A 24,162-nucleotide genomic window follows, 5' to 3' on the forward strand; every position below is an offset into this window, starting at 1 on the left:
GAAGTCTTGAAGATTAGCACTATTGTTATCAAGGTTAACATTAGTGATAAATCAACCATTTATCTGTATGTGTTACTATGGGTGTCTTTTACTACGCCACTGTAGCATTTTTAACTCGCAGTAGAAATCAGCTGGCTGTAAATGCCGAGATGACCATTATATTCCTATGGGCATCTCAGCATTTACCGCCAGATGATTTCTACTGCGAGCTAAAAACGTTACTACGGTTTAGTAAAAGGACCCCTGTATGCCTGATCTATCCACGTGTACATTTACGTTCTATTTTACGAGCAAACAAAACCACAGAAAGTGGAAAGAACACAAAAATCCCACAGAAAGTCATAAGACAAGGCAAGGAGTGGGAACAGAGTCAGGCTCTTTCACAAGATTTACTGTGACGTCTAGAAGTGATGAGCATTTGCCACTACACAGGTCTTTTTGAAGACCACTGCCGTTCAGAATATACACACTGAGGATCTGTTGTTTCACAAACAGACGAGACTCCTGAAGAAGGCACCGTGTGTGCCAAAACATGGTACCCTGTTGAGTCATCCTCCAATAAAGCTTTTGATTCCTATTCAGCATCTCTGGTCTGTTTTTCAAGAGCCTGACTCTGTTCCCATTCCTTGCCCTGTCCTATTTTATGAGCAACCTTAATGGAAAGAGTCTTGAGGAGGGACAGATTTGTGTGTGCTCCCAGAGTACATATGACTGTTTCTGCAATAGGGAAAAAAAAAAACCCTAGGATTGGTACCTTTTGAATAGAAGCACAAAGGGACAGACAGTTTAATAAATCTGTCTTGCTAAAAAATGATACTGAATTTAACTCATGCCGAAATATAGTTGACATCTATATAAATCGTAATCAAGGCACTAGAATCAATGCATGTATGATTACTACCAAATAAAAAGAATTGAGGGATACTCAAAAGTTAGACACTATTCTAAAGTTCATTCAGCCCAATATATTAACTTGGCTTACTGCTTATAAGAGTACATTTCTGATAACACTTCTTTCCAGAGTATACTAATCTAGATGCATAATACAGAATAAAATGTGACCTTCACAAAAAAAAAATAGTGCAACATACTTTAAAGATTTTTACTTAAAGCAGTACTTTCATGCTAAAATGCCTCCTTCAATGTAGCTGTTGGCAGCCTTTTAAGAAATGATTATGATGTAGCCAGGAACTTCCTAATAATGCTCTTGGACTATGTGGTAAGTTATTTTGAACAGAACTAATGTATGACAGTTAAACAGGCACTAACTATCCTTGGCCAGCCCTAGTTTTCTCCATCCCTATCTGGACTTATGCTGATCCAAGGAAAGAAGAAGCAGATAAGTGAGTCAGGTCCCATGAGACCATGACACTGTTATGCACAACTTGTTTAACCTAGAACTGTGCTTCCCAGACTGTGGGTTGTGACCTCATATTTGGTGTCATGACTAAGCCAGACAGAAAAAAATACATCATTGGTGCACTTCTCCCATCACGCCCACACTACAATTAGGCCTGTGTGGGCTCCATGGGAAGTATGAGGGTGTAGGGAATACAGCAGTATCACAGCAGATACTAAAGGAGCTGCAGCTTAGGAAGTACGATAAGGCTGGAGTCATGTGCTTGCCTGTTACCGTTCTAATGAGGTCACAGTAAGCACTGACCTCCAATATTATTGGGCAGTACCAGTTATTAAATAGTAACTTTGCACCAGTAAAGCCAATTTTTGAAAAAGGTTTAAGCATAAACATGCTGTTTTGTCTTAAAAATTTCCCTTTGCAAAGCTTTTAGATCAAATTCAATGCAGCTTATTTCTCCCTTAGGGGCCTTATTGCATTAGCTGTCATGAGTCTACAAAGCTTTATTTTGCATAACACAAAATACGTCCCCTCCTCTCTCCCCCCCCCCCCCCCCCCCCAAAGAAATTGTGACTTTTTTGAATAAAATACCAGCTGCTATCAAACATAAATCTATTGATACAACTTTTTAGTAAAGTTAATAAAGGACCCACCAAAAAACCTAAGCTTTGTTACCCACATCTTGTAACAGAAGAAACTGGTGTAAAGTTTTAAAAATTCCAAATTTTCAATTCAAAGAAATCTAACTAAAAATGGGTGTGTGGTATTTATACTTTCCTGTCGTTTTTGTTGTAAAAGCTATTTTAAAAACTAGTTTATGTTTGTGATGCTGGTGATTTTCAAGTAGTAAATTAAAACAAAATAGGCTTTGTAGAATCATACAAAATAAGACCCAAACATACATACACAATATACATACATATACACAGGAAATAAAATCCCCTTTGCTGACACATACATCTGATTAACTAACATAACTTTTCAGTAATATTCTTCCATTAACTGGCCACTGGGGCAGAGGATGGCACAGGTAGAAGCATATTGGCAGAGTCACCATTACATCTTGCTTTGTCCAATGGAGTAACTCTGTTAAGTTTGCTGACTTCAGTCTGCCAGCTGGGTATTCTCTTGGTGGTCATGTGTCGGCGAGCATGTTTTGTCAAGTGGTCACTGCGCATGAACCGGCGATCACACACAGGGCATGCAAATTTCTTCTCTCCTGTATGAGTTCTGCGATGGCGAGAGAGTTCATCGGAGCGAGCAAACTTCTTATCACAGCCTTCCCAGTTACAGCTGAAAGGTTTTTCTCCTGAAAGAAAAATGCACACCATCAGCTAATTTCTGCAAATGTAATACAACTAACTTAACATAACATAGTAAATTATGGCAGCTAAAACTTGCACACTCCATCCAGTCTGCCCAAGATAAACACATTGCATATAATATAAAATATCCATACTTAATCTTGTTGCACAAGAATGGAAAAAGGTGAATAAAAACATAACTCTTAAAATATGCAAAAAAAATCACTCAAATTCACATAGAACAGAGTAAGCAACAGGTGTTCTTTGAGAATAGCAGGATGTTACTCCTCAGATATGGGGCGTCAGCCAAGCTCAGGCCTGAGAAAATGTGAAACCAAGCTCTCCAAACTAGTGCAACTTTCTAGCAGTGACCTACGCATGTGTGTTGGTCCCACATGACAACCCCACCATGAGAGGACCACCTTAGTTCTATATGCAACTATTATTAGAAGAAGCCACCTCCTAAAGGAGGCAAACAGATTTCATGAGGACTAAATATTCTGCTATCCTTGGGGAATACCACTTGCATTTAACATCTTTGCTTTTACGATAAACTAAGGCCTTCCCGATGAACAAGTCCATTCAAGAATCAATCACCACTCAGTGATCTGCCCCTGAAAGTGGCTAGGGCTATGGCTCGCCTCTATCCAGTGTCCGCTAGACACTTTTTCCCTGCCTAAGGTGGATGCTTTGGCTATGGGGGGGGGGGGGGTCACAAAAAAGACCACTGTTCCAGTGGAAGGGGGAGTCGCACTTAAAGATATGCAGGATAGGCAACTCGAGGCCTCTCAAGCATTTTTTTGAGGTGGCGGCATTGGCCTTACAAGCGTCCATCTGTAGTTCTTATGTGGCCAGAGCATGTCTTTCCTGGTTTCAGTACGGTCTGGAACATGACCGCAACTCGGCTTCTATTTCAGCTGCTGGTGGTCCTATGGAGTCGGGCCTTGCCTATCTGGCGGATGCCCTCTATGATTTGGTCAGGGCATCTGCTAAGCAGATGGCTCTGGCGGTTTCAGCTCGCCGACTGTTGTGGTTGCGCCACTGGTCGGCAGACATGGCTTCCAAGCAGTGCCTTATGAAGCTTCCCTTTAAAGGAAAGCTACTTTTTGGCGAGGATCTTGAGAAGATTGTGAAAGACTTGCTCAGACTCAAAATCCCAGAGTCTTCCAGAAGATAGATCCAGGGCTAGTGCGAGGCCAAATTCTTCGAGGCCTCATTTTCATGAGGCACGCCGCTATCGCCCCGTTCGTGGTTCGACCTTCCAGGGTTCTAGATTCCAGCAGAGGTCGTCCTTTCAGAATAAGCGGATTTTGAGAAAACAGCCAGACCTCCATACTCCAGGATGTCCTGCCCAATGATGGGACACAGGTCCTCCCTTCGGTTGTTTCCATAGGGGGTCGCCTGACCTTCTTTTATGAAGAGTGGGCCAAAACTACTTCAGACCAGTGGGTCTTAGATCTCGTCAGAGATGGATACAGATTCGAATTTGCATTGCCCGTCGAAGACACTTTTTTGGAATCTTGATGTGCTACAGTGGCCAAAAAAGCAGCCGTGGAGGTCACATTGCAGACATTACTAGATATCGGGGTGGTAGTATCGGTACCACCTGCCGAGGTGCACACTGGGTGCTATTCAATTTACTTTGTGGTTCCTCGAAAAGGAGGTTCCTTCAGACCTATTCTCGACCTCAGGAAGGTGAACGAGTGTCAATGGGTGCAACATTTCCACAAAGAGACCGTGCGATTGGTGACAGCGTCTGTGCAACCAGGGGAGTTTCTCACGGTTTTGGATGTGAAAGAGGCTTATTTGCACATCCCAATTTGGCCTCAGAGGTTTCTGAAGTTTGTGGTATTAGGCCGTCATTTTCAGTTTTGCGTGATGCCTTTTTGGGCTCCCCACGGCACCTCGCACGTTTTCCAAAGTGATGGTAGTCGTTGCGGCATTCTTCCGGAAAAAGGGTTTCAAAGTTCATCCATAATTGGTTGATTCGAGCGGAGTCAGAACAGGCCAGCCAGGTGGCCACCGATTGAGGTTTGGCATTCCTTTAGTCCCTGGGTTGGGTGATCAATCTTCCCAAGAGCCACTTAGTACCCTCCCAGTCTTTGGAGTGTTTGGGAGTGCTGTTTGACATGACTCATGGATGTGTCTTCCTACTGGAAGGCAGGAGGTTCACGCTCTGTTCTCAGGTTCGCAGCCTCTTGCGTTCTCCCCATCCTCGAGCTTGGGATTATGTTCAAGTCCAGTCCAGTCACAGAAAATCACCTGCAGATACATTTGTGCCCAGGTGCATAGCTTGTCAATCTTCAGGGATGCTGCTGCACTCCTTGTCCCTCCCTATTTTTTCCACAGCATAGCTAGACAATCATACACACTGTTTGCCCCTGTATCAGAGGGAGAAACTGTACTAAGGACAGCCAAATGGCCCTCAAGTCCAGGTGGTTGATGAGCCACAGTGTTTCCTGCTCTGACCAGCACCTTTTGTACAACCTGTTCCAGACAGCGGGCTCCCAGCCTTTGACTCATGTTGTTCATCACCAGAACCTATTCCAGTAGGTCCAGGAGAACTCCTTATAATAACTGTTCTGGAAAAAGTTCACCAAATGATACCAAATGTTTTATGGCAAAAGGGAAAGCATTAATTCTATTGCAGTTTGACACAACTGCTGCATTTCACACAGTGGATCATGAAATTATTTTATTCAAGTTGAATTCAATAGGCATTTCAGGTAGGGTCCTTATGTGCTTCAAAAACATTTTGTCTAACAGACATTACTCTGTCAAAATGAAAGGTGAACTTTTGGCTCCCTGCACACCACCCTGTGGAGTTCCACAGGGCTCCCCCCACTGTCACCAATCTTGTTTAATGCTTATATGATTAATATGGAGTATGGCTTCTTCTCACTGGGAGTACATTTTTACTCATATGTGAAAATATGTTGCTTCTTGTCCCAGTTAGTGAGATCTGGTCTGACACTATTCTGAAAGTAGCTAATTGCGTTTCTATGGTTAAACATTATACCTTGATGCGTGGTTTTAAATTAAATGCTGCTAAAACTAAGTTACTCTGTCTAGCTCATAAGGGTGCCTCTATTCCCGATTCCCTCCCAGTGTCTACTTAATTATCTCTTAATTGATTTATCCTGTAAGATTCGTGGTGTTATATTAGACTACTCTCCTCCTTTGGAGGCACAGGTAAATCATTTATCACAAGTTGTTTTTTTTTTCAAGCTTCATTCATTGCGTCGTATTAGATGATATTTTAATAAATCACATTTTACCAATCTAGTAGAATCCTGTATTTTGAGTCATTTAGATTATTGCAATTCTCTTTATTCCTCTCTTACTGTGAAATTACATCTCAAATTACAGCTACTGCAGAATATGGTTGTTAAAAAATCTGCAGCTCTTGTCTCCCTATATTGGCTTCCAATTCATTTTAAGGGTTCTATTTAAGTTGGCTAGTTTGAATTTTGAAATGTTTACTGGGTCATCGCCACATTACTTCTTTAATTTGGTTTCTTTTCCCCTTCTTTGTAGAGATCCAAAAGTTAGAGAACTATTTCACTTGGTATTGACGTCATATTTAGGTATTTGATATAAACAGATCCCGGCTGTAGGGGGCAGTGTTGAGCATGTCACTTCCCATCACATAACCCCATCCAAGATGACCACCAGCAGAAGAAACAGGAAGTGACATAGTGCTAGTGGCCAACTTGAAAAGGGCGTGGCTGTTACCTCCTGTTGTGCCACCAAAATGGGTGGAGTTTGGGATGGCTATGCAAATAAAGTGGGGTTAGGAGTGAGGTTATGTAAAAGGGGTGGGGCTGTCACATCCGGTGACATCAAAGGGGGTGGGATGTGGGTAGAGCTTAGAGCAGAAGTGGGTGGGGCTTGGGCATGCCCTCGCTTCTGATTGGCTGTTAGGATCAGAAGGGAGTGTGGCCACATCAAAATATGCAAATTCACTTTGACAAATGCCGGTGAGGTACACTACTAATAAGTCTGTGGATTCTTCTGGCAATTTAGATTTAACAACTTTTCTTGAAGATGAAATATCAGTGCTACTTTAGTGGTGTCTTTCCTCAGGGAGCAAGATAAAATATCAGTAGTTAAGTCTTCATTCAAAGTTAAGAACTGTAATGTTCTGTAGTCAAAAACACAGACATTTAAAACTTTACATACTAAGGTTTTCTTATAACACTCATACCCAACCTAATACCGCAAAAAACCTTCTGAGACATACACATATCGAGTGCTAGAATGTTTACTTATCCCAGAGCTCCTTCTTTTCTCCACCAACAGGAGAGCCTGCAAAGCTCTTCTGTCATAGTACATCTTCCTTCTTTAAGGGGATCTTTTACTAAAGCTTAGCTTGACTTATCTGCAGCAGGGCCCATAGAAATAAAATGGGCCCTGCTACAGGTAACTCAAGCTAAGCTTTAGTAAAACACCCCCTAAATGCAAAATGTGTACTAATTTTTGCTCTTATCCACTAAAATCATTGTGGACCCATTTAACAGATTCATTGAGCACAGTGCACAAAATGCTATTTTTTATGCATGATAAACTGCCTTAACTAAAAACTTTATTGAATCAGTCTTTATGTACATAAATCATCCTCAAGACCAGCAAAGTTGCCTATTCTTTACATAGGAGATAGTTTATTTCTTCAGAGGATTTCTAGGAAAATTGGCTTTCAGAGCCAACACTGCTTTATTCTATTAAATACCTTATCATGCTGGGCAAAGGAGGAAGAGATGGAGCTAACAAGGGATAGAGAACAGAGGGGAAATGAGGTAAAAGGGGAAAAAAAGAACTGTCTGTATAGCTGCTGGAGTAGCATGTTGATTATTTTGTGAAAAGAACATGTAATAGGGTTTCAAAGTCCACTGAAAGCTGTGCAAGTTAAGGTTTTGAATTTTTCATTAAAGAGCAAGAGATGTGTGCAAGTGTCATGCTGAGTGATACTATGAATGTACTGCAACCTTGCACATAGAATATGAGATGGTTGTGTGCTTGAATGTGTACAGATACACACATATTCTTGAGTGGGAATGTGCTCGTTTGTCAGGACAGAAAAAGAGTCTGCATTGTTAAAGTTAGTAAGCCTACCCATTCCACTTGTATCTCACTAACCAATCAGTATAAACGGCCACTCAGTGCTCATGCTAATTAGTTGGTGGGACTTTATAACATCACAAACCTTTCAGCAAGCAACTTAGGCATCCAACCAGCCAAGCAAAACACTTTGCCATTTTAGACAGATGAATTCACTGGATTATCAGTCTCATGAAGCTACGTGTTCCAATACTTCCAATGACAAAGGTTCAAGGTTACAGGGCACGTACACATTACACTCACCAGTGTGAGTCCTAAGATGGGCTTTGAGGTGGGAGCTTTTGAAGTATGTCTTCCTGCATCCTGTGAAGTTACACACATAATTTCTTCTCCTGGAAAACTCTGTTTGTGGTACACAATTTTGACCAGAGGCAATAAAAAGTGGTGCAGGAGCAAGAGGCAACAGCTTGGTATTCCCCACAGTCATTACTGTTTGTTGGCACTGTGGTGGCTGTGGGACAGAAGCCTGAGGAAGAACCAACATCACAGTCCCCTGAGGCACAGAAGTTCCCATGAGAACAGGGTGAGAAATTGGAGCTGTGTGAGGTAAAATTGGTTTGACAGTGGTTGTAACATTCTGAGCAGGGGATTTTAGCAGGGCAGAAATTACACCTCCTTGGCCATTAACTGGGATCATTTGGCAAAGAACTGGAGGGCTTGAAACAGGAACAGCAGCCAAGTGGGGGGATTTGCTTCGAGGATCACGTTCACAATTCTTTGGTAAGCATGACTGCACTGGAAAAGGTTTGACTGATTGCTGATTATCAGTGATAGCACTTAAACTGGCCTTTTGCCAACGAGTCTGGCAGAGTGGTGATGCACAACTATTAGAGTTCTCATCACCTAGTGAGTCCGAGGAAAGCCTGGAATGTTTAATATGCACTGCTTCACACTGTTCTGTGCGGGTACTGTGACCTGAAGATACCTTTGTTTTCACCAGTGAGGAAGGAATGTAGCAGCAAGCAGAACTGTCAGCTGTATGACGTATCACACTGGTTGCCATCGCTCTGCATGGCGGAGGAACCAATTGTGTAGGTGTCCCCAGCTTCTGGCATGATCGTCTCTCCCCACCTGTGAGAAATGTTCTGGTTGTATTAGAGGATGTGACCATACAAACAGATGTGTTTGCCACGACTGTTGCTGGTTTAGAATAAGTGACATGTGAGGATGGAAGAGTAGTGGTGGATGGTTCAACAAAACTGGGACTGTGTGGTGGGGTCATACACTGCAAGGAAAAAAATATTACAAATCAAACACTGCAGAAATTTCACATTCACCTTATGTGGTCTATAAAACCGCATTAACTATGGACTTGCACAGTTGTGAAAATTTCAGCATAGCCATTACATGCTAAACAAAGTACAGTATATACATATGAAAACCAATTTATAGAATGTGCTCATTAAAGAAATATAGTTGCAGAGTCAGTTCAGTGGCTGTCCTCAGAATTGCTATATCAGAGATCCTGGTCCTCCCACACAATAGTAGACTGGCGTGATATAGCACTATTGTAAATCATTCAGAAGCTAACTGAAACCAGTGGTTTTGGTTCTGACCAAAACCGAATTCTCAGTCAAAATCTCCCACTTGGTTTTGGGCAGAACCGGAACCAAAACTGTTGCCCCACACCCCGCAAGCCTATCCCCCAATAGAAAATGGCTATGTTATGAAAATGATGGCTGAGACTGCTGCAAGAGGTTGTGGCCGCCATGTTAGAATTGGGAATGGTATGAGCAGGAGCGACTTCTTGCTCATGCCATGCCATGCCATGCCATGCCATTCTCAATTCCAAAATGGTGGCCACAACCTCCCACAGCAATCTCGCGAGGCTCCTATGAGAAATCGCAGCTGCCATTTTCATAACGCAGCCAGTGGGGACAGGAGCAATTTCTGATGCTCCTGTACAAAAGAGGCCAGTAGACTACCAGGGCTTTTAAAAGCTAGGCCTGGGGGTGGGGAGGGCGGAGTGTTGGTGGACGGCCCGGGGAAGGAAAGGGTTTTCGGTTGGATGGGGCTGGCTCTGGAGGAAGAGCTATGGTTTCAATTTCTGCTGAAAATAAACAGGAATTTTCGGCTGTAATCCAGATCTGGATTTCGGGCTGGTTTCGGTGCCAAATCTGAAACCGAAATTCGATCGGCCTCTAGAAGCCAGGTCTCAGCGTGCATCCCAATTAGCATACAAAAAACATGAGTAAAAAGTATGTAACAATTGAAAAAGTCCAGCACTAATGTGACTGGGAGCATATCTGGTTTCATAAAGGATTATGTCCAGAGCGAAATAAGTGGAAAGATTTTCAGCATTTAGTTTTAATGGTCTTACTGTAAATATGCACTGCATCAATTAGTACTAGAAAGATCAATGATGCAGATGAAATGCCCCCATGTGAAAGCATGATTTCAGTAACCAAATATTAGGTCAAATCTTCCTCTTCCCCAAGTTGGGGTTGATGCGGAGGCAGCATTCACAGCCTCTTGGGGAGAAAATTCCAGTCATCAGGAAATGGCAACACTGAGTCGCTAGATTTATAGCACATGAATAGGCACTCACCTGAAGGCTATACTAGATGAGATGGGAAGGAATACAAACTTGGGGTAAAAATTGCTGGACAACTGTAAATGAAAGCTCATGGCACCAGATCCCAACTAATTTCCACTGAACTTGACTCCCAAGAACAGGAGGAAATAGTTGGGACCCTGCCATTTAAAAAAAAAAATTACAACTGTTATCCATTGTTGAAGAAACTGCTGTAACAAGTTTGGCTTTATGCTTAAAGTTGTAACACAAATTAAATTCTACAAAGACAAAGGATATTGCTCTTACCAGGGTAGAAAGAGAATGGTAGTCTTTTGGTAGCTCTGATGAACCTTCCATGTGCATACTGAAGTCAGATGAATCAGACATTGGAGTAAGAGGTCTTTGCTTTAGTAGGTCACCCTTCTGTGACCTCTGACCCCAGGAACTCATATACACAAGAGCCTCAACTGCCTCAATGTCATTTTGTTCTAAGGTGCTACATGTGGACCTTTCACTGTCATGACGCTTTCTTTCCAAAATAGATTCGCAAATGTCCATGAGGGGAACCTAAAGGTAATGTGCTTTTGTTAGATTTCAGTCATAAAATGAAAACAACTAGAACAATCATGTTTGTAAGAGACAAATACTAACAAAGTATTGAATGTAACACTTTCCATTACATTCAATACTCAACACACAGCAGACTAGATTTATCCTATTAGCTACCTAATTAATCTCTTCCTACATTATTGAAATACTTATACTTTTCCTTTAAAAAAAACCCCCAAACTGCAGAGTTCAGGTCAGCATCCTCCCCACTCCAAATAAGAGATGGTATTAGATGAACTCTCTGTGCTGTATTCTTAAATAATATGGAGAACTCTCAACTTTCATAATCAAGTATTGCTTCAAAGGTTGGAAAAAAACCCCTTCTAAATATCAAGATTTGGCAAACTATAGAACTGACTGTGCTCTCATGTAAGCAGGTGCTGTGAAAGTGCAAGAGGAGTGGAGGAACGGTGGTATACAAAGCTTTCTTTAAATTAGCCAGACATATAAGGCAAGTACCAGTTTTTCAGAATGGACGAGAAAAAATGTATTTCCCAAAATCAAATCTTGCATCTTTCAAAGTTGAATTTAAGTACAGAAATGATTTGACAATATGCCTCAGTGCTCTGGAAAGGTCTATGTACAATGCCAGTGATAATAGGAATAAAGATAATAAGGCCTGGGATTATGAATAGTTTTTCTCACTACCAAGTGAGACATAAAGCACAAAAAAACTCATTGCTCAGCTTGCACTATATAAAATCTACATTACAATGCTTACCAACTGAAATATATAACCAATGTGCCCTTTTGTTTTGTTGTTGTTGGGTTTTTTTTTGGGGGGGGGAGGTATGTTTTTACTGTAACCTGCTAGAATTATAAATAGTGTAGGTTACAATTTTGTTTTAAGACACAAGACATAAGCATCGCCATGCTGGGACAGACCAAGGGTCCATCGAGCCCAGCACCCTGTCTCCGACAGCGGCCAAAAGAACAAGCATTTCGTCCCACCCATCCCAGAATTAGTGGATTATTCCTACGTTCATTCAATAACATTGTATGTGCTTTTCCTCCAGGAAGTCGTCCTTTTTTAACACTCCGCTAAGCCAACCGCCCCACCTTCTCCGGCAACGAATTCCAGAGGCTAACCACGTGTTGAGTGAAGAAAAACTTCCTCTGATTCGTTTTAAATTTACTACACTGCAGCGTCATCGCATGCCCCCTTGTCCTAGTATTTTTGGAAAGCGTAAACAGATGCTCCACATCAACCCGTTCCATTCCATTCCACTCCACTCATTATCTTATAGACTTCTATCATATCTCCCCTCAGCCACTTTTTCTCCAAGCTGAGGGGTGCCCCCAGCCTCTTCAGCCATTCCTCATAGAGAAGTCGTCTTTGTCGCCCTTCTCTGCAGTAAATGGATACATAAATCCCACAGCATGCTGGATGCAGGTTAAATGAGGGCACAAACTGCAAATGTAGCCCTAGCCTGCTGCTGCTGCCCATGACACCCTGTGCTGCCAAGCAACTGACCATTACAACTCAAGAATATGTCCTGCTCAGTCAGCCCTGAGGATTATCCCACGAATGCTTCTTGATCACTCAGTAGAGGAATAGCAGAATGTATCTTAAGCCATGGGGAGAGACATAATCGATCCCCGCTCGCTCAGTACTAGGATGCTGGCAGTATTTTTTTACCACAACCCGGGCACAGTCCAGCACGTGCGCTGCGGTTCCCCCCTCCCCACGAGGTGAGACAGCCGCCCAACGCCCATCTTGAGGGCGGGGCTTCCGAGAACACCAAACACAGCCGGGTGACGTCATATGCTAAAATACCCGTGCAAGGAGTGTAGCCCCCAAGCGAGTCGGCGCTCGCCGCTGGGAGAGAGAGGGGGCAGCAATCAGGACAGGAGACGTGCACAAGGTGATTCGTGACAGCGGCGCCTTCTTGCCTTACACACTGACAGATTAAAAAAAAAAAAGCAACGTCTTAGCGGCACTACTCAGCTCACACAGAAACTCACCCATTCTACCAAACTATCAATCAAATAAATACACCCGCAAAACACTAACACACTTGCTTCATGCAACCTCTCTTCAACTTTCCATAAGCTTGCAACAAACACTGCCATACACAAACCTGGCAAGTTATCTCCCTGAAACTGATCTTTCATTAACAATGAGCGTGCTATGACTAATTATAACGGGGAAGGGCGCACGGTTAGATGCCAATACAACTTTCATCCTCCCCAGGATCCATCTCCTTTAGAGCTCCTCTAGTACCTGGCACCTCCCGGCCACTCACAAGAAACCTGCACCTCATCACCTGAGAAACAGCGGCGCGGCTCGGTACTTACTGCGGGGGATTCGGCCATCACCGAGTCGGTACAGTCAGTGAGTGTCCGAGGAGGGAAGAAACACAATCCACAACTAACAATGAGTATCCGTGCCAATCGCCTCCAACCTGAGCAAAAGCAACAACAGCCTCAGCAGCAGCAGCAGCATCAGGGCTGGGAGCTGGGCGGCCACACAGCTCTGGGAGGAGGGCCAAAAACACAGACAAGCTTTGAGGGAGGGAGGCGCGGGGAAAAACAAAACACTCCCTTCGTTTGCCACAGCCAATGCCTGCACGCCTCCCCTGCATCCAGCCAATAAGAATACGCTTGAGCGCGTGATCACGGCGTGCCGACGGCGTGTCCGGAGGAAAAGGGGCGCGTGCGTGTGCCTATTCCTGACTTGACGGCTGAGTCGGCAGAGCCTGCCCTTGAGTGAACTAGATGAACCGCGAGCTGGAAAGTAGGGGAAAGGTCGTACGACTGCTGAAGAGGAGGGAAGCGAAGTGCGCGTACTTGGCCCACTTGTCAGTCACAGTACTGCTTGCCTTGTAGAAATACCTCGGTGTTCCTTTAGGAGTGGTTCTAGCTCTAGCTAAACATTGACTCGAAAGGAGCAGTGGTTTTATTATTATTATTATTATATCGTAGTGTTTAGTCTTTCTGAACGTTATGCAGGTAGAACACTTACTAAAACGGCTAATGGAACTCGAGTTTGTATGACAGCTTGAAAGCCGATATGCTTAAACTGTGACTAGTATTCTAGTCTTCTGCTGGAGGCGGTGGAGCGATTTGGACTCTGTGCAAGTTTCATTATGGGCTGCCGAGCAGAGGAGTAGCGTAGTGTTTAGAGAACCAGGTCGGGAACTGGAGTTTTCTACCAGTGACATCCTTTGTGTAAGTCACTCTCCATTGCCTTAGGTACAGCTTAGATACGTAATCTTCACTATTTCTCAAGCAGCAGGCAACATAGCAAGAAGACTTCAGTGTGAGCCAGAACCATTGCCTTAGGAGCCAATCCTTCAAAATGATTGGAGGTGCTAAACTGAAAAGAAATTGCTCCTCGTTGGATATAGTGAAGGAGCTTGCGCTCAGGCATCCACAGAGCTGGCCCTTATGCCTGATACCTAATGCCCTGGGCAATTAAACAAAGGGAGTCTCCCTGAGGGGCGTAGCCAGACCTCACGGTGGGATGGGGCCAGAGCCTAAGGTGGGGGCACATTTTGGTCTGCCACCGCCGCCCTGCCGCTTCCCACCCACTGCTGCAGCAAATACCTTGGCTGGCAGGGGTCGCCAGCCCCCGCCACTTGAAGTGTCCAGCGCCGAGAGACTGATGCTGGACAACGCTTCAGCTGGTGGGGGTTGGGGACCCCCACCAGCAAAACCAGGGGCCTGCAGGAAATTTTTTTGGGGGGGGGCCCAGGCCCCAGGCCCCTGTGGCCCCACATATCTATGCCACTGCCTGCAATGATGCATCCAGTCTGGATGTTGAAGGACACTTAGATCAACATGTGCAATTGACAAGCCTTCGCTTTACTGGACTTTCTCTGTTTTCTTTGAGGTGTGATTGTTTGATCTTTCCTATATTTTGATTGGAGTTCTTTTATTTTCTTTGTACGCCGCTTTGACCTGCTCGTGGTGTAGGGAATGAGACTTGATATACCACCTTTCTATGATTTTTGCAACTACATTCAAAGCTGTTTACATAGTATATACAGGTACTTATTTGTACCTGGGGCAATGGAAGGTTAAGTGACTTGCCCAGAATCACAAGGAGCTGCAGTGGGAATTGAAGCCCAGTTCCCAAGGATCAAAGTTTGCTGCACTAACCACTAGGCTACTCCCGCACTCCAATTTTCTAATAAATATATACATGTAATTAGAAAGAAGTCTGATTCCCCCACTCGCTATATCTCTGAGCCCATCTTGTCTGCCCCAATATACACCCTTTTCCAATCTTAACCAGTCTCAGCTCCCACCAAACCAGGTCGGCACCCAGTTTATTAATTCTCCCTTACCTTCCACAGAGTCTTGCTTCTGTTGCTACCTTCGGGATAGCTACTCTGTTTTCTTTCAGCATCATGTGGTTCTAGGTGAGTTTAAGTCATGCAGTATTCAAATTCTTTCATGGTTTGCATAATCTTGTGAGAATAACATGGGCGTTTGGACACTATGTGCCACATCCCAAAGTAAAACTGAACAGTTGTTCTGGAGGCAGTGCCAGCAGCTAGCTTTAAAAAAATAAAAAGGTGGGGTAAGAATATATTCAGCTGCTAACCAGATAGTAATTGCATGAGCATGTATTCAGCAGCAGTACTTGAACTGTGCTATTGAATATCCTTATAAAATTAAGTGCTGGGGCTGTGTACCTGGGCTGCTCTTTCTTTTTAATAGTCTACCCATCCAAATAATGCTCAAAGTGGATTACAGCATTTTTAGAATTCAGATACAGAGAGTTTAAAATTTAAATGAGTACCTGATGGAAGGTAAAGTATCCTGCCCACTATGGGGATATTTTTATAAGTCACCTAGACTAAGAAGGCATTTTTTAGCCTAGTTTGTAAAGACGTGTAGGCACCTACTTGTCTTTATAAAATAACAGTACAAATCCTGCAGTAATTACTCCTGGGGGAATTGTGCACACACACACACACACACACACACAAAAAAATCAAAATTCTGTGCACAATATTTGAAAATTCTGCAATTTTCCTGTGCAGAATTCTCCCATTTTAAGAGCTGGAGTCTCCCCCCAGGCATGAAATACCCTCAGCACCACCATCAAAGCTGTTTCCTTCCTCAGGGTCCACCTTCTCCATTTCTCTCTAGATTGTATCCCTTGCCCTGGTAAGTTCAGTCCTCAGCTTTCTCTACCCCTTCTTCAGGGTGAATACACCCGATTTTTCACCCCATCCTCTACCCTTTTTCTGTTTACCTGCTGTCTGTTCTCTAGTACAGGGGTTCTCAATCCAGTCCTTGGAACACACCAAGTCAGTCAGGTTTTCAGGATATCCACAATGAATATATGTGAGAGATTTGCATGCAGTGGCTTTATTGTATGCAAATCTCTCATGCATATTCATTGTAGATATCCTGAAAACCTTACTGGCTCGGTGTGTCCCAAGGACTGGGTTGAGAACCCCTGCTCTCCCCATCCCTCAACCTTCACTGCAGTCCCTATGCTTTCCCCATCTCCCAGGCAAGCCCCCGCCTTATTTTTCTCTGCCCCGATCCCCATGGTATACACTCCATCAACCTTTTGCCAACCCTCCTCCTCCCATGATGCACACATCCTCCAACCACCGTTTTCTAGCCCACCACCTCATGACACACACTATCCACCTTTCTACAGCCTCACAACCCACCCACCCATGACACACACACACACCATCCACTTTTCTTCAGCCTCCTCCCATAGCACACACCACACTATCCACCTTGCTCCAGCCCTCCCCCTCCATGGCTCACACCACCCCATCCACTTTGCATCAGCCCCCCCCCCACCCATGAAACACACACACACCATCCACATTTGTTCAACCTACCCCCCCCCCCCCCATGTCACACACCATCCCATCCACCTTTCTACAGCCGCCCTCCCATGGCACATACCACCCCAAGAGCTGGGTTAGGGCATTCCTAACACTTGGACATTTTATAGCCATAATGGAACAAAATGGAAACATCTAGGGTTAAAACTTCAATGTTTTGATATAGACCTGTTTTTAGAATGAATAAGGGAAAGGGAACGGGGGCTTGATATACCGCCTTTCTGTGGTTTTTGTAACTACATTCAAAGTGGTTTACATAGTGTATATACAGGTACTTATTTGTACCTGGGACAATGGAGGGTTAAGTGACTTGCCCAGAGTCACAAGGAGTTGCAGTGGGAATGGAACCCAGTTCCCCAGGATCAGAGTCCGCTGCACTAACCACTAGGCTACTCCTCCACAAAAAGGTGCCCTAAATGACCAGATGACCATTGGAGGGAATCAGAGATGACCTCCACTTACTCCCCCTGTGGTCACTGATCCCCCCTCCCACCCCCCCCACCCCCCAACGATGTGATTAAAAATAGTACTTACCTGCCTCTATGACAGCTTCAGATGTTATAACCAGTTCTAATAGAGCAGCAAGCAGGTCCCTGTACTAGTGTAGTGGTTGGTGCAGAACACTATGGAGAAGGGGACCCAGGCCCATATCTCACTCCACCTGTCACACTTTTAGATAGATCAAGTATACATATGTAGTATCACATCATATCTTATACTATGAGTTTAACCTGGGCAGACTGGATGGGCTGAACAGGTAAAGACCTTTATCTGCTGTCATCTACTATGTTACTATCCAGCTCATTTTCGAAAGAGAAGGGCGTCCATCTTTCGACTCAAATTGGGAGATGGGCGCCCTTCTCGCAAGGCCGCCCAAATTGGCATAATCGAAAGCTGATTTTTTGACACCCTCGACGGCTTTCCATCGTGGGGACAACCAAAGTTCATGGGGGCATGTCGGCAGGGTAGCGAAGATGGGACTGGGGCGTGATTAGGAGATGGGCGTCCTCGGCCGATAATGGAAGAAAGGGCGGCCCTGACGAGCACTTGGCCAACTTGGTCCATTTATTTTCATGACCAAGCCATGAAAAGATGCCTGAACTGAGCAGATGACCACCGGAAGGAATCGGGGATGACCTCCCCTTACTCCCCTAGTGGTCACTAACCCCCTCCCACCATGAAAAAAGAGGTTACAAATACTTTTTTGCCAGCCTCAAATGCCATACTCAGGTCCATCGCAGCACTCTACAGGTCCCTGGAGCAGTTGTAGTGGGTGCAGTGTACTTCAGGCAGGCAGACCTGGGGGGAGGGGGTTAGGAGGCTCAGCACCCAAGGTAAGGGAGCTATGCACCTGGGAGCAATTTCTGAAGTCCACTGCAGTGCCCCCTAGGGTTCCTGATTGGTGTCCTGGCATGTCAGGGGGACCAGTGCACTACGAATGCTGGCTCCTCCCATGACCAAATGGCTTGGATTTGACCGTTTTTGAGATGGGCGTCCTTAGTTTCCATGATCAGTGAAAACCAATGTCGGCCATCTCTAAGGTCGACCCAAATGTTGAGATTTGGGCGTCCCCGACCATATTATCGAAACGAAAGATGGACGCCCATTTTGTTTCGATAATACAGTCGGGGACGCCCCTTTACAGGGCCGTCCTTAGAGATGGGCGCCCTTATAGATTGGCGCCCCCGTTTGATTATGCCCCTCCATGGGGCTCAATTTCAAAGCACTTAGATTACAAAGTTCCATAGGTTACTATGAGGGGCATTTTTTATATGATGTCTAAATCCGACTTTTGACGTGTTTCTGAAAACATCCAAAAATCAAGCAGTGAAAATGACCATTTTCAAAGCAGAAAAACTGTCTTTTTTCTTTGAAAATTACCATTTCTTAGACGTTGTGCTTAGCACGTCTAGCTTTTTGGACCATAAAAAAAAAAAAAGTCCAAGTGAAAAACGCACAAAATCAAGCCACTGGGACGCAGGAAGAGTCAGCTTTCCTAGTAGACTGGCCACACGGGCATCCCAGCAGAGCAGTGGGGCACCCTAGGGGTCACTGCAGTGGACTCCACATGAAAGGTCCTAGGTGCACATCTCACCATAACCCCCTTATAGTGAGCCCTTCAAAATCCAGAAACCTACTGTACTCAACTATACACCACTATAATAGCCCTTATGGCTGCAGGTGTCACCTATACATGGGTATAGTAGGTTTTTGTGTGTGTGTGTGTGGGGGTTGACAATTTATGCTGCAAGTGTAATAGTTAGAGTAGATTTATGGGCCTGTGTCACCTTCTCTACAGTGCACTGCACTGACCACTAGGCTATTCCAGGAACCTGCTCTAATAGGACTGACCATAACATCTGAAGCTGTACTGTTTCATTTACATCTTTGCGGGGTGAGATGGTGTGTCGTTCCTTTATTCCTGCAGTGGTCATCTGGTCATTAGAGCACTTTTTTGTGGCTAATTTATTAATAAAACAGGGCTAGACCAAAATGTCCAACTTATAGCCTGGACATTTTTTTTTTGTTTCATTATGGCAGAAAACATCTAAGTGTTAGGAACACTCAGATCCCGCCTTTAACACACCTCTGAAATGCCCCCTTGTGATTTGAACGCACTTCTGATGGACTTCAAAGAAAATGTCTAAAAATTGGTTTTGAAAATACCAGTTTGGATGTTTTTGTGAGAAAAACATCCAAATGCAAATTTATACCACTTTTTGGACGTTTTTCTCTTTTGTAAATGAGCCCCTATGTAACTTTGTAAGTCTAAGTGCTTTGAAAATATGCCTCTTTATTACTATACTAGTAAAAAAGGCCCGTTTCTGACACAAATGAAACGGGCGCTAGCAAGGTTTTCCTTGGAGTGTGTATGTTTGAGAGAGTGTATGTGAGAGTGACTGTGTGTGAGAGAGTGAATGTGCGAGTGTTTGTGAGAAAGAGAGAGTGAGTCTGGGTGCGAGTGTGTCTGTGAGAGAGAGTGTGTGTGAGAATGAGAGTGTGTGCAAGTGCGTATGTGAGATAGTGTGAGAGAGAGAGAGAGAGAGAGAGAGTGTGTTTCACACAGATACAGTGTGTGCAAGAGAGAGAGTGTGTGTGAGACACAGACTCTCTGTGAGACTGAGTGTATGAGACCAAGAGAGTGTGTGAGAGACAGTGTGACGCATAGAGAGTGAATGTGATACAGTGTGAGACATAGATTGTGTGAGAGACAGTGTGTGAGAGTGAGAGAGAGGAAGACATTGACTGTGAGAGAGAGAGTGTATGTGTGAGAGAGAGAGAGTGTGTGTGACAGAGATACCTCCCCCTCCCTCACTCTCTCTGGTGTCAGGCCCTCCCTCCCTCTCTCTGGTGTCTGAGCGTTACTGTGCAGGACGCTGAGCTCTGGCTGTGCTTCAAGGAACTGACCAATCCTATTTAATAGAATGCACCTCCAACATTCTGAAGCAGAGAAACCTCGTGTGGTTGGTCACTTCTGCTTGTGACGAACCCGGAAGTACGTGATGTCAATTCAGGAGATGAATACAGAGAGCAGGAATGCCTCAGCCATGCAGTCAGCTTCAGAATGTTGGAGGTGCGTTTTATTATATACTAGTAAAAAAGGCCCGTTTCTGACACAAATGAAACGGGCGCTAGCAAGGTTTTCCTCGGAGTGTGTATGTTTGGGAGAGTGTATGTGAGAGTGACTGTGTGTGTGAGAGAGAGAGTGAAAGTGTGAGTGTGTGTGAGAGAGAGAGAGTGAGTCTGGGTGTGAGTGTGTCTGTGAGAGTGTGTGTGTGTGTGTGAGAATGAGAGTTGATTGGCCCACTCAGTTTAACCAATAGTTTGGGGATGATACCCAGAAGAAAAATTCAATTTGACTCCTAAAGCTTGATTAAGGCCTTCCAGAACTTGGAGACGAACTGGACCCTTCGGTCTAAAGTAATAGTCTTGGGTAATCCATGCAGGTGAAAAATGTTGGAGATGAAATGCTGGCAGAGGCGTGAAGTGGGATATTTTATTATTTATTAGGATTTATTTACCGCCTTTTTGAAGGAATTCATTCAAGGCAGTGTACAGTAAGAATAGATCAAACATGAGCAATAGGCAATTACAGCAACAAAAATATTCAACTACCAATAAAGGATGGCATGGTATACTACTTGCAATGTCAACACAATATGTAATGGAACATTATAACTGATAGTGAAGGGTAAGACAAAGTTGTAACATATAGATGGGTAGGAAGAGTTAGAAAGTAAGGTGACTGATTTGAAGAAAGTTGCACATGAGGTCAGAGAGATGGTTAAATATTATCTCAGCTAGGGTAGGAGTGGATAAACATGTCCCGCTGCAGTATGTGCAGCCTGAGTCACTCCTTGTGTGTGTGAGTGAGACTAACAAGTTGTTATTTGGGACGTGAGCCCTTGAGCCCAGGCCTAGTATAGGATTTTGGCCAAGGCCTAGGGTAGACCAAACAGGCCCTACGCACCACCCCAGCCACCAAGCCCCGCACACACACAACAGCCAACAGGCACCACCAGAAAATGGGAGATAGAGCATTCAGTCGGGACTCACAGCTGATCGGGAACCCACTCATGCAGAGTCCAAGCAAGCGGGCCTCACAGCTGATCGGGAACCCACTCACGCAGAGTCCAAGCAAGCGGGCCTCACAGCTGATCGGGAACCCACTCACGCAGAGTCCAAGCAAGCGGGCCTCACGGCCGACCAGGAACCCAGTCACACTCTGGGAAGGGGGAAAGAACAACAAAGGGTTCCCCAAGGAAGTGGAGCACAAGTAGCGCACACAGTGCAGGGAAGAGACACAAGGGAAGGGGTGAGAGACAGAAGCCTCTAAATGTATACACAAGGCTGTGCCACAGGGCGATCAAGAATACAGGAAGCCCCAGAAGGGAACACTCTAGGCTGTACCATACAGCACTCAAGGGAAAGAGGGCATCAACTACAGGAATACACTCTGGGCTGAACCATTCAACACACAGGGAAAGGGGAAGCCACTCAAGGAACACTCTAAGGTGTGCCACTAGGCACTCAAGAGAAAAAGAAAACCACTCACAGGAATACACTAGGCTGTGCCACACAGCACTCAAGGGAACTAGGCTGCATCTACAGCATACAAAGATACAGGAAGCCCCACAAGGGAACACACTAGGCTGTACCATACAGCACACAAAGGTAAAGGGAGAACTACCTATAAGAATTTACAAATCTGGTCCCACAACACACAAGGGAATATACAGGGCAGTGCCACACAGCACACAAGGAAAGGGAAGTGTAAGCAAACAGAGGAAGCTGCCTTGACACACACAGCCCAGAAAAGGAACACTGCTCACTGGAAACAGGAGACAGATTCAGCAAACAAAGAGAACTAAAACCAACATACAGGAGCAAAATACAGGAACAAGGGGAACTGCCAAACGGAAGCAGAACCACAGGGAGCAGAGCCAATGCTCAGCACGACAAAGGGAACACAGAGAGAGAAAAACTAAACAAACAAAGGAACGATACAAGGCACAAGCTTACTACAGACAGCACAACATTAGAGAATCAGAAAGCAGACCAGGTGTAGTGAAGTGAGGCAATCAAGCTCCTGCTGGGAAAGCCCAGCACACACACTGGCTGATAGATAGGATTTGAACCAGGCAAGTACTGTTCCATTGATACCTGTTTCTGTCAGTCGTGCTAGCAAGATATCATGATCCACAGTGTCAAAAGCTGCTGAGAAATCTAGCGGTACTAACATCAAGGCGAATCCCTTTGTCTCGGTTTCTGTGAAGATCATCTAGCAGGGATACGAGGACCATTTTTGTTCCATAACCGGGTCTGAGTCCAGATTGACATGGATCTAGCCAGTTATTATTTTCTAGTCAATCATTAAGTTGAACACAGACTGTTTATTCTATGAGTTTCCCTAGAAACGGGATGTTGGAAACTGGTCTGTAACTTTCAAGTTTGTCCTGATCAAGGTTGTTCACTGCCGTCTGAAGGATAAAGAAGGAAATAGGCTCTCAATGTAGGATCCCAATGCAGACTTGAATGGGAACTATACTGACTCAAAGAAAGCCCTGAACATGACCGAAAACTGAAGACACTGAAATTGGTTGTGGTAATTCTTGTGTATAAATTTGGTGGCGTCGTACCAGAGCAGCATCAATAAAATTGCCACCTGCATCAGAATCAAGGCAGCCACACAAATCTCAGCCTGCATTAACAAGAGAGCTGGTACTAACAGTTGTCTCTGGGGAGAATTCTCTATATATCGGTATTCTGCCTCCCCAGCCTGGACTAGGGCCGTCGGTTTCCCATTTTCTTGGGGCAGGCTTGGGCATAGTGACCTTTTTCTCCACAGTAGAAGCAAAGCTCTGGATTCGGCAGCATTGTTTTTCCTGGACAGATAAGGGAAAATGATCTACTTGCATGGTTTCACTGGATCCTTGGAGAGTATCTGGCTGTGGAAGGGAAGGAATCTTCGGGCAATAGTTGTGCCCAGACCGGGATGACCGATGACTAGGCTGGCGCTCATTGGCTCGTTCCCGAAACCTTATATCCACCCAGGTACATAGAAGGATAAGTTCATCCAGGGTAGAAGGAAGTTCCCTGCCAGCTAGCTCATCCTTAATGATTGAAGAGACCCCCTGCCAGAATACTGCTGTAAGGCTTTCGTTGTTCCATCCAAGCTCTGTAGCCAGTGTCCAGAAATAGATGGCCTATTCTTCCATGGTGTGATGACCCTGCTGCAGGTCTAACAGCTGTGCAGTGGCAGACAAGGCCTTCCCAGGTTCTTCAAAGATACCATGGAACTGAGTCAGAAACTCTTGAAGATTATTCAATGCAGGATCGTTCTACTCCCACATAGGTGATGCCCAGGCCAGTGGCATAGGAAGGGGGGGGTGGGGTGGTCCGCCCTGGGTACATGCCACTGGGGGGTGTCGGCGCCTCGCTGGTTCCTTGCTCTCTCTGCCCCAGAACAGGTTACTTCCTGTTCCGGGGCAGAGAGAGCAGGGAACCAGCGAGGCGCCGACACCCCCCAGCGGTGTGCATTCGGAGGATTGGCTCTCCCGCCCACCCCTCACCGCCTTCCAGGTATGTTTTCGGGGGGGGGGGTTGTGCTCCGGAGGGGGGAGGGTGCGCCACAGCGGCGACCCGCCCCGGGTGTCAGCTGCCCTCGCGACGCCACAGGCCCAGGCTAAGTCTGGTCCGGACAGTAGGGAGATGATGTAGCCCACCTTGGTGCGATAAGAAACAAAGTCCCAGGTCTGCAATTCAAAGACAATCTGGCATTGATTCAAGAACCCTCATGGGGGAGAGGCGAGAGCTAAGCCCCCTGAATACCTGAACCCTTGATTGCTTGCTGGCTGCGGAAACGTTGGCTGAAGCAGATGAAGCATCTGTACTTGTGAGTACTTCCATTCAGTGGCTCAAGGTTCCCACAGC

At 45.0% G+C, this 24,162-nt stretch overlaps 1 protein-coding gene across 1 annotated transcript; it reads right to left on the reverse strand.

Annotated features, from left to right (window-relative positions):
- Positions 1-601: 601 nt before the first annotated feature.
- Positions 602-13,372, reverse strand: KLF11 (Kruppel like factor 11). The gene is made up of 4 exons (XM_030198873.1): positions 13,202-13,372; positions 10,601-10,861; positions 8,023-9,004; positions 602-2,666 (listed from the first exon to the last, which is right to left on the reverse strand). The coding sequence occupies exons 1-4, from the start codon at positions 13,217-13,219 to the stop codon at positions 2,356-2,358; spliced, it is 1,572 nt and encodes a 523-aa protein (XP_030054733.1). The 5' UTR covers positions 13,220-13,372; the 3' UTR covers positions 602-2,355.
- Positions 13,373-24,162: the final 10,790 nt, after the last annotated feature.

This window comes from Microcaecilia unicolor, chromosome 3 (assembly GCF_901765095.1).
Source record: "Microcaecilia unicolor chromosome 3, aMicUni1.1, whole genome shotgun sequence".
Lineage (NCBI taxonomy): Eukaryota > Metazoa > Chordata > Amphibia > Gymnophiona > Siphonopidae > Microcaecilia > Microcaecilia unicolor.

Bases quoted from the DNA above. Each gene is read 5' to 3' on its own strand.
- KLF11 (XM_030198873.1), bottom strand. The intron at 9,005-10,600 runs GTAAGAGCAATA...TTTTCCTTGCAG, and splicing joins ACCATTCTCTTTCTACCCTG to TGTATGACCCCACCACACAG. The intron at 2,667-8,022 runs GTGAGTGTAATG...TTTTTCTTTCAG, and splicing joins CCATCTTAGGACTCACACTG to GAGAAAAACCTTTCAGCTGT.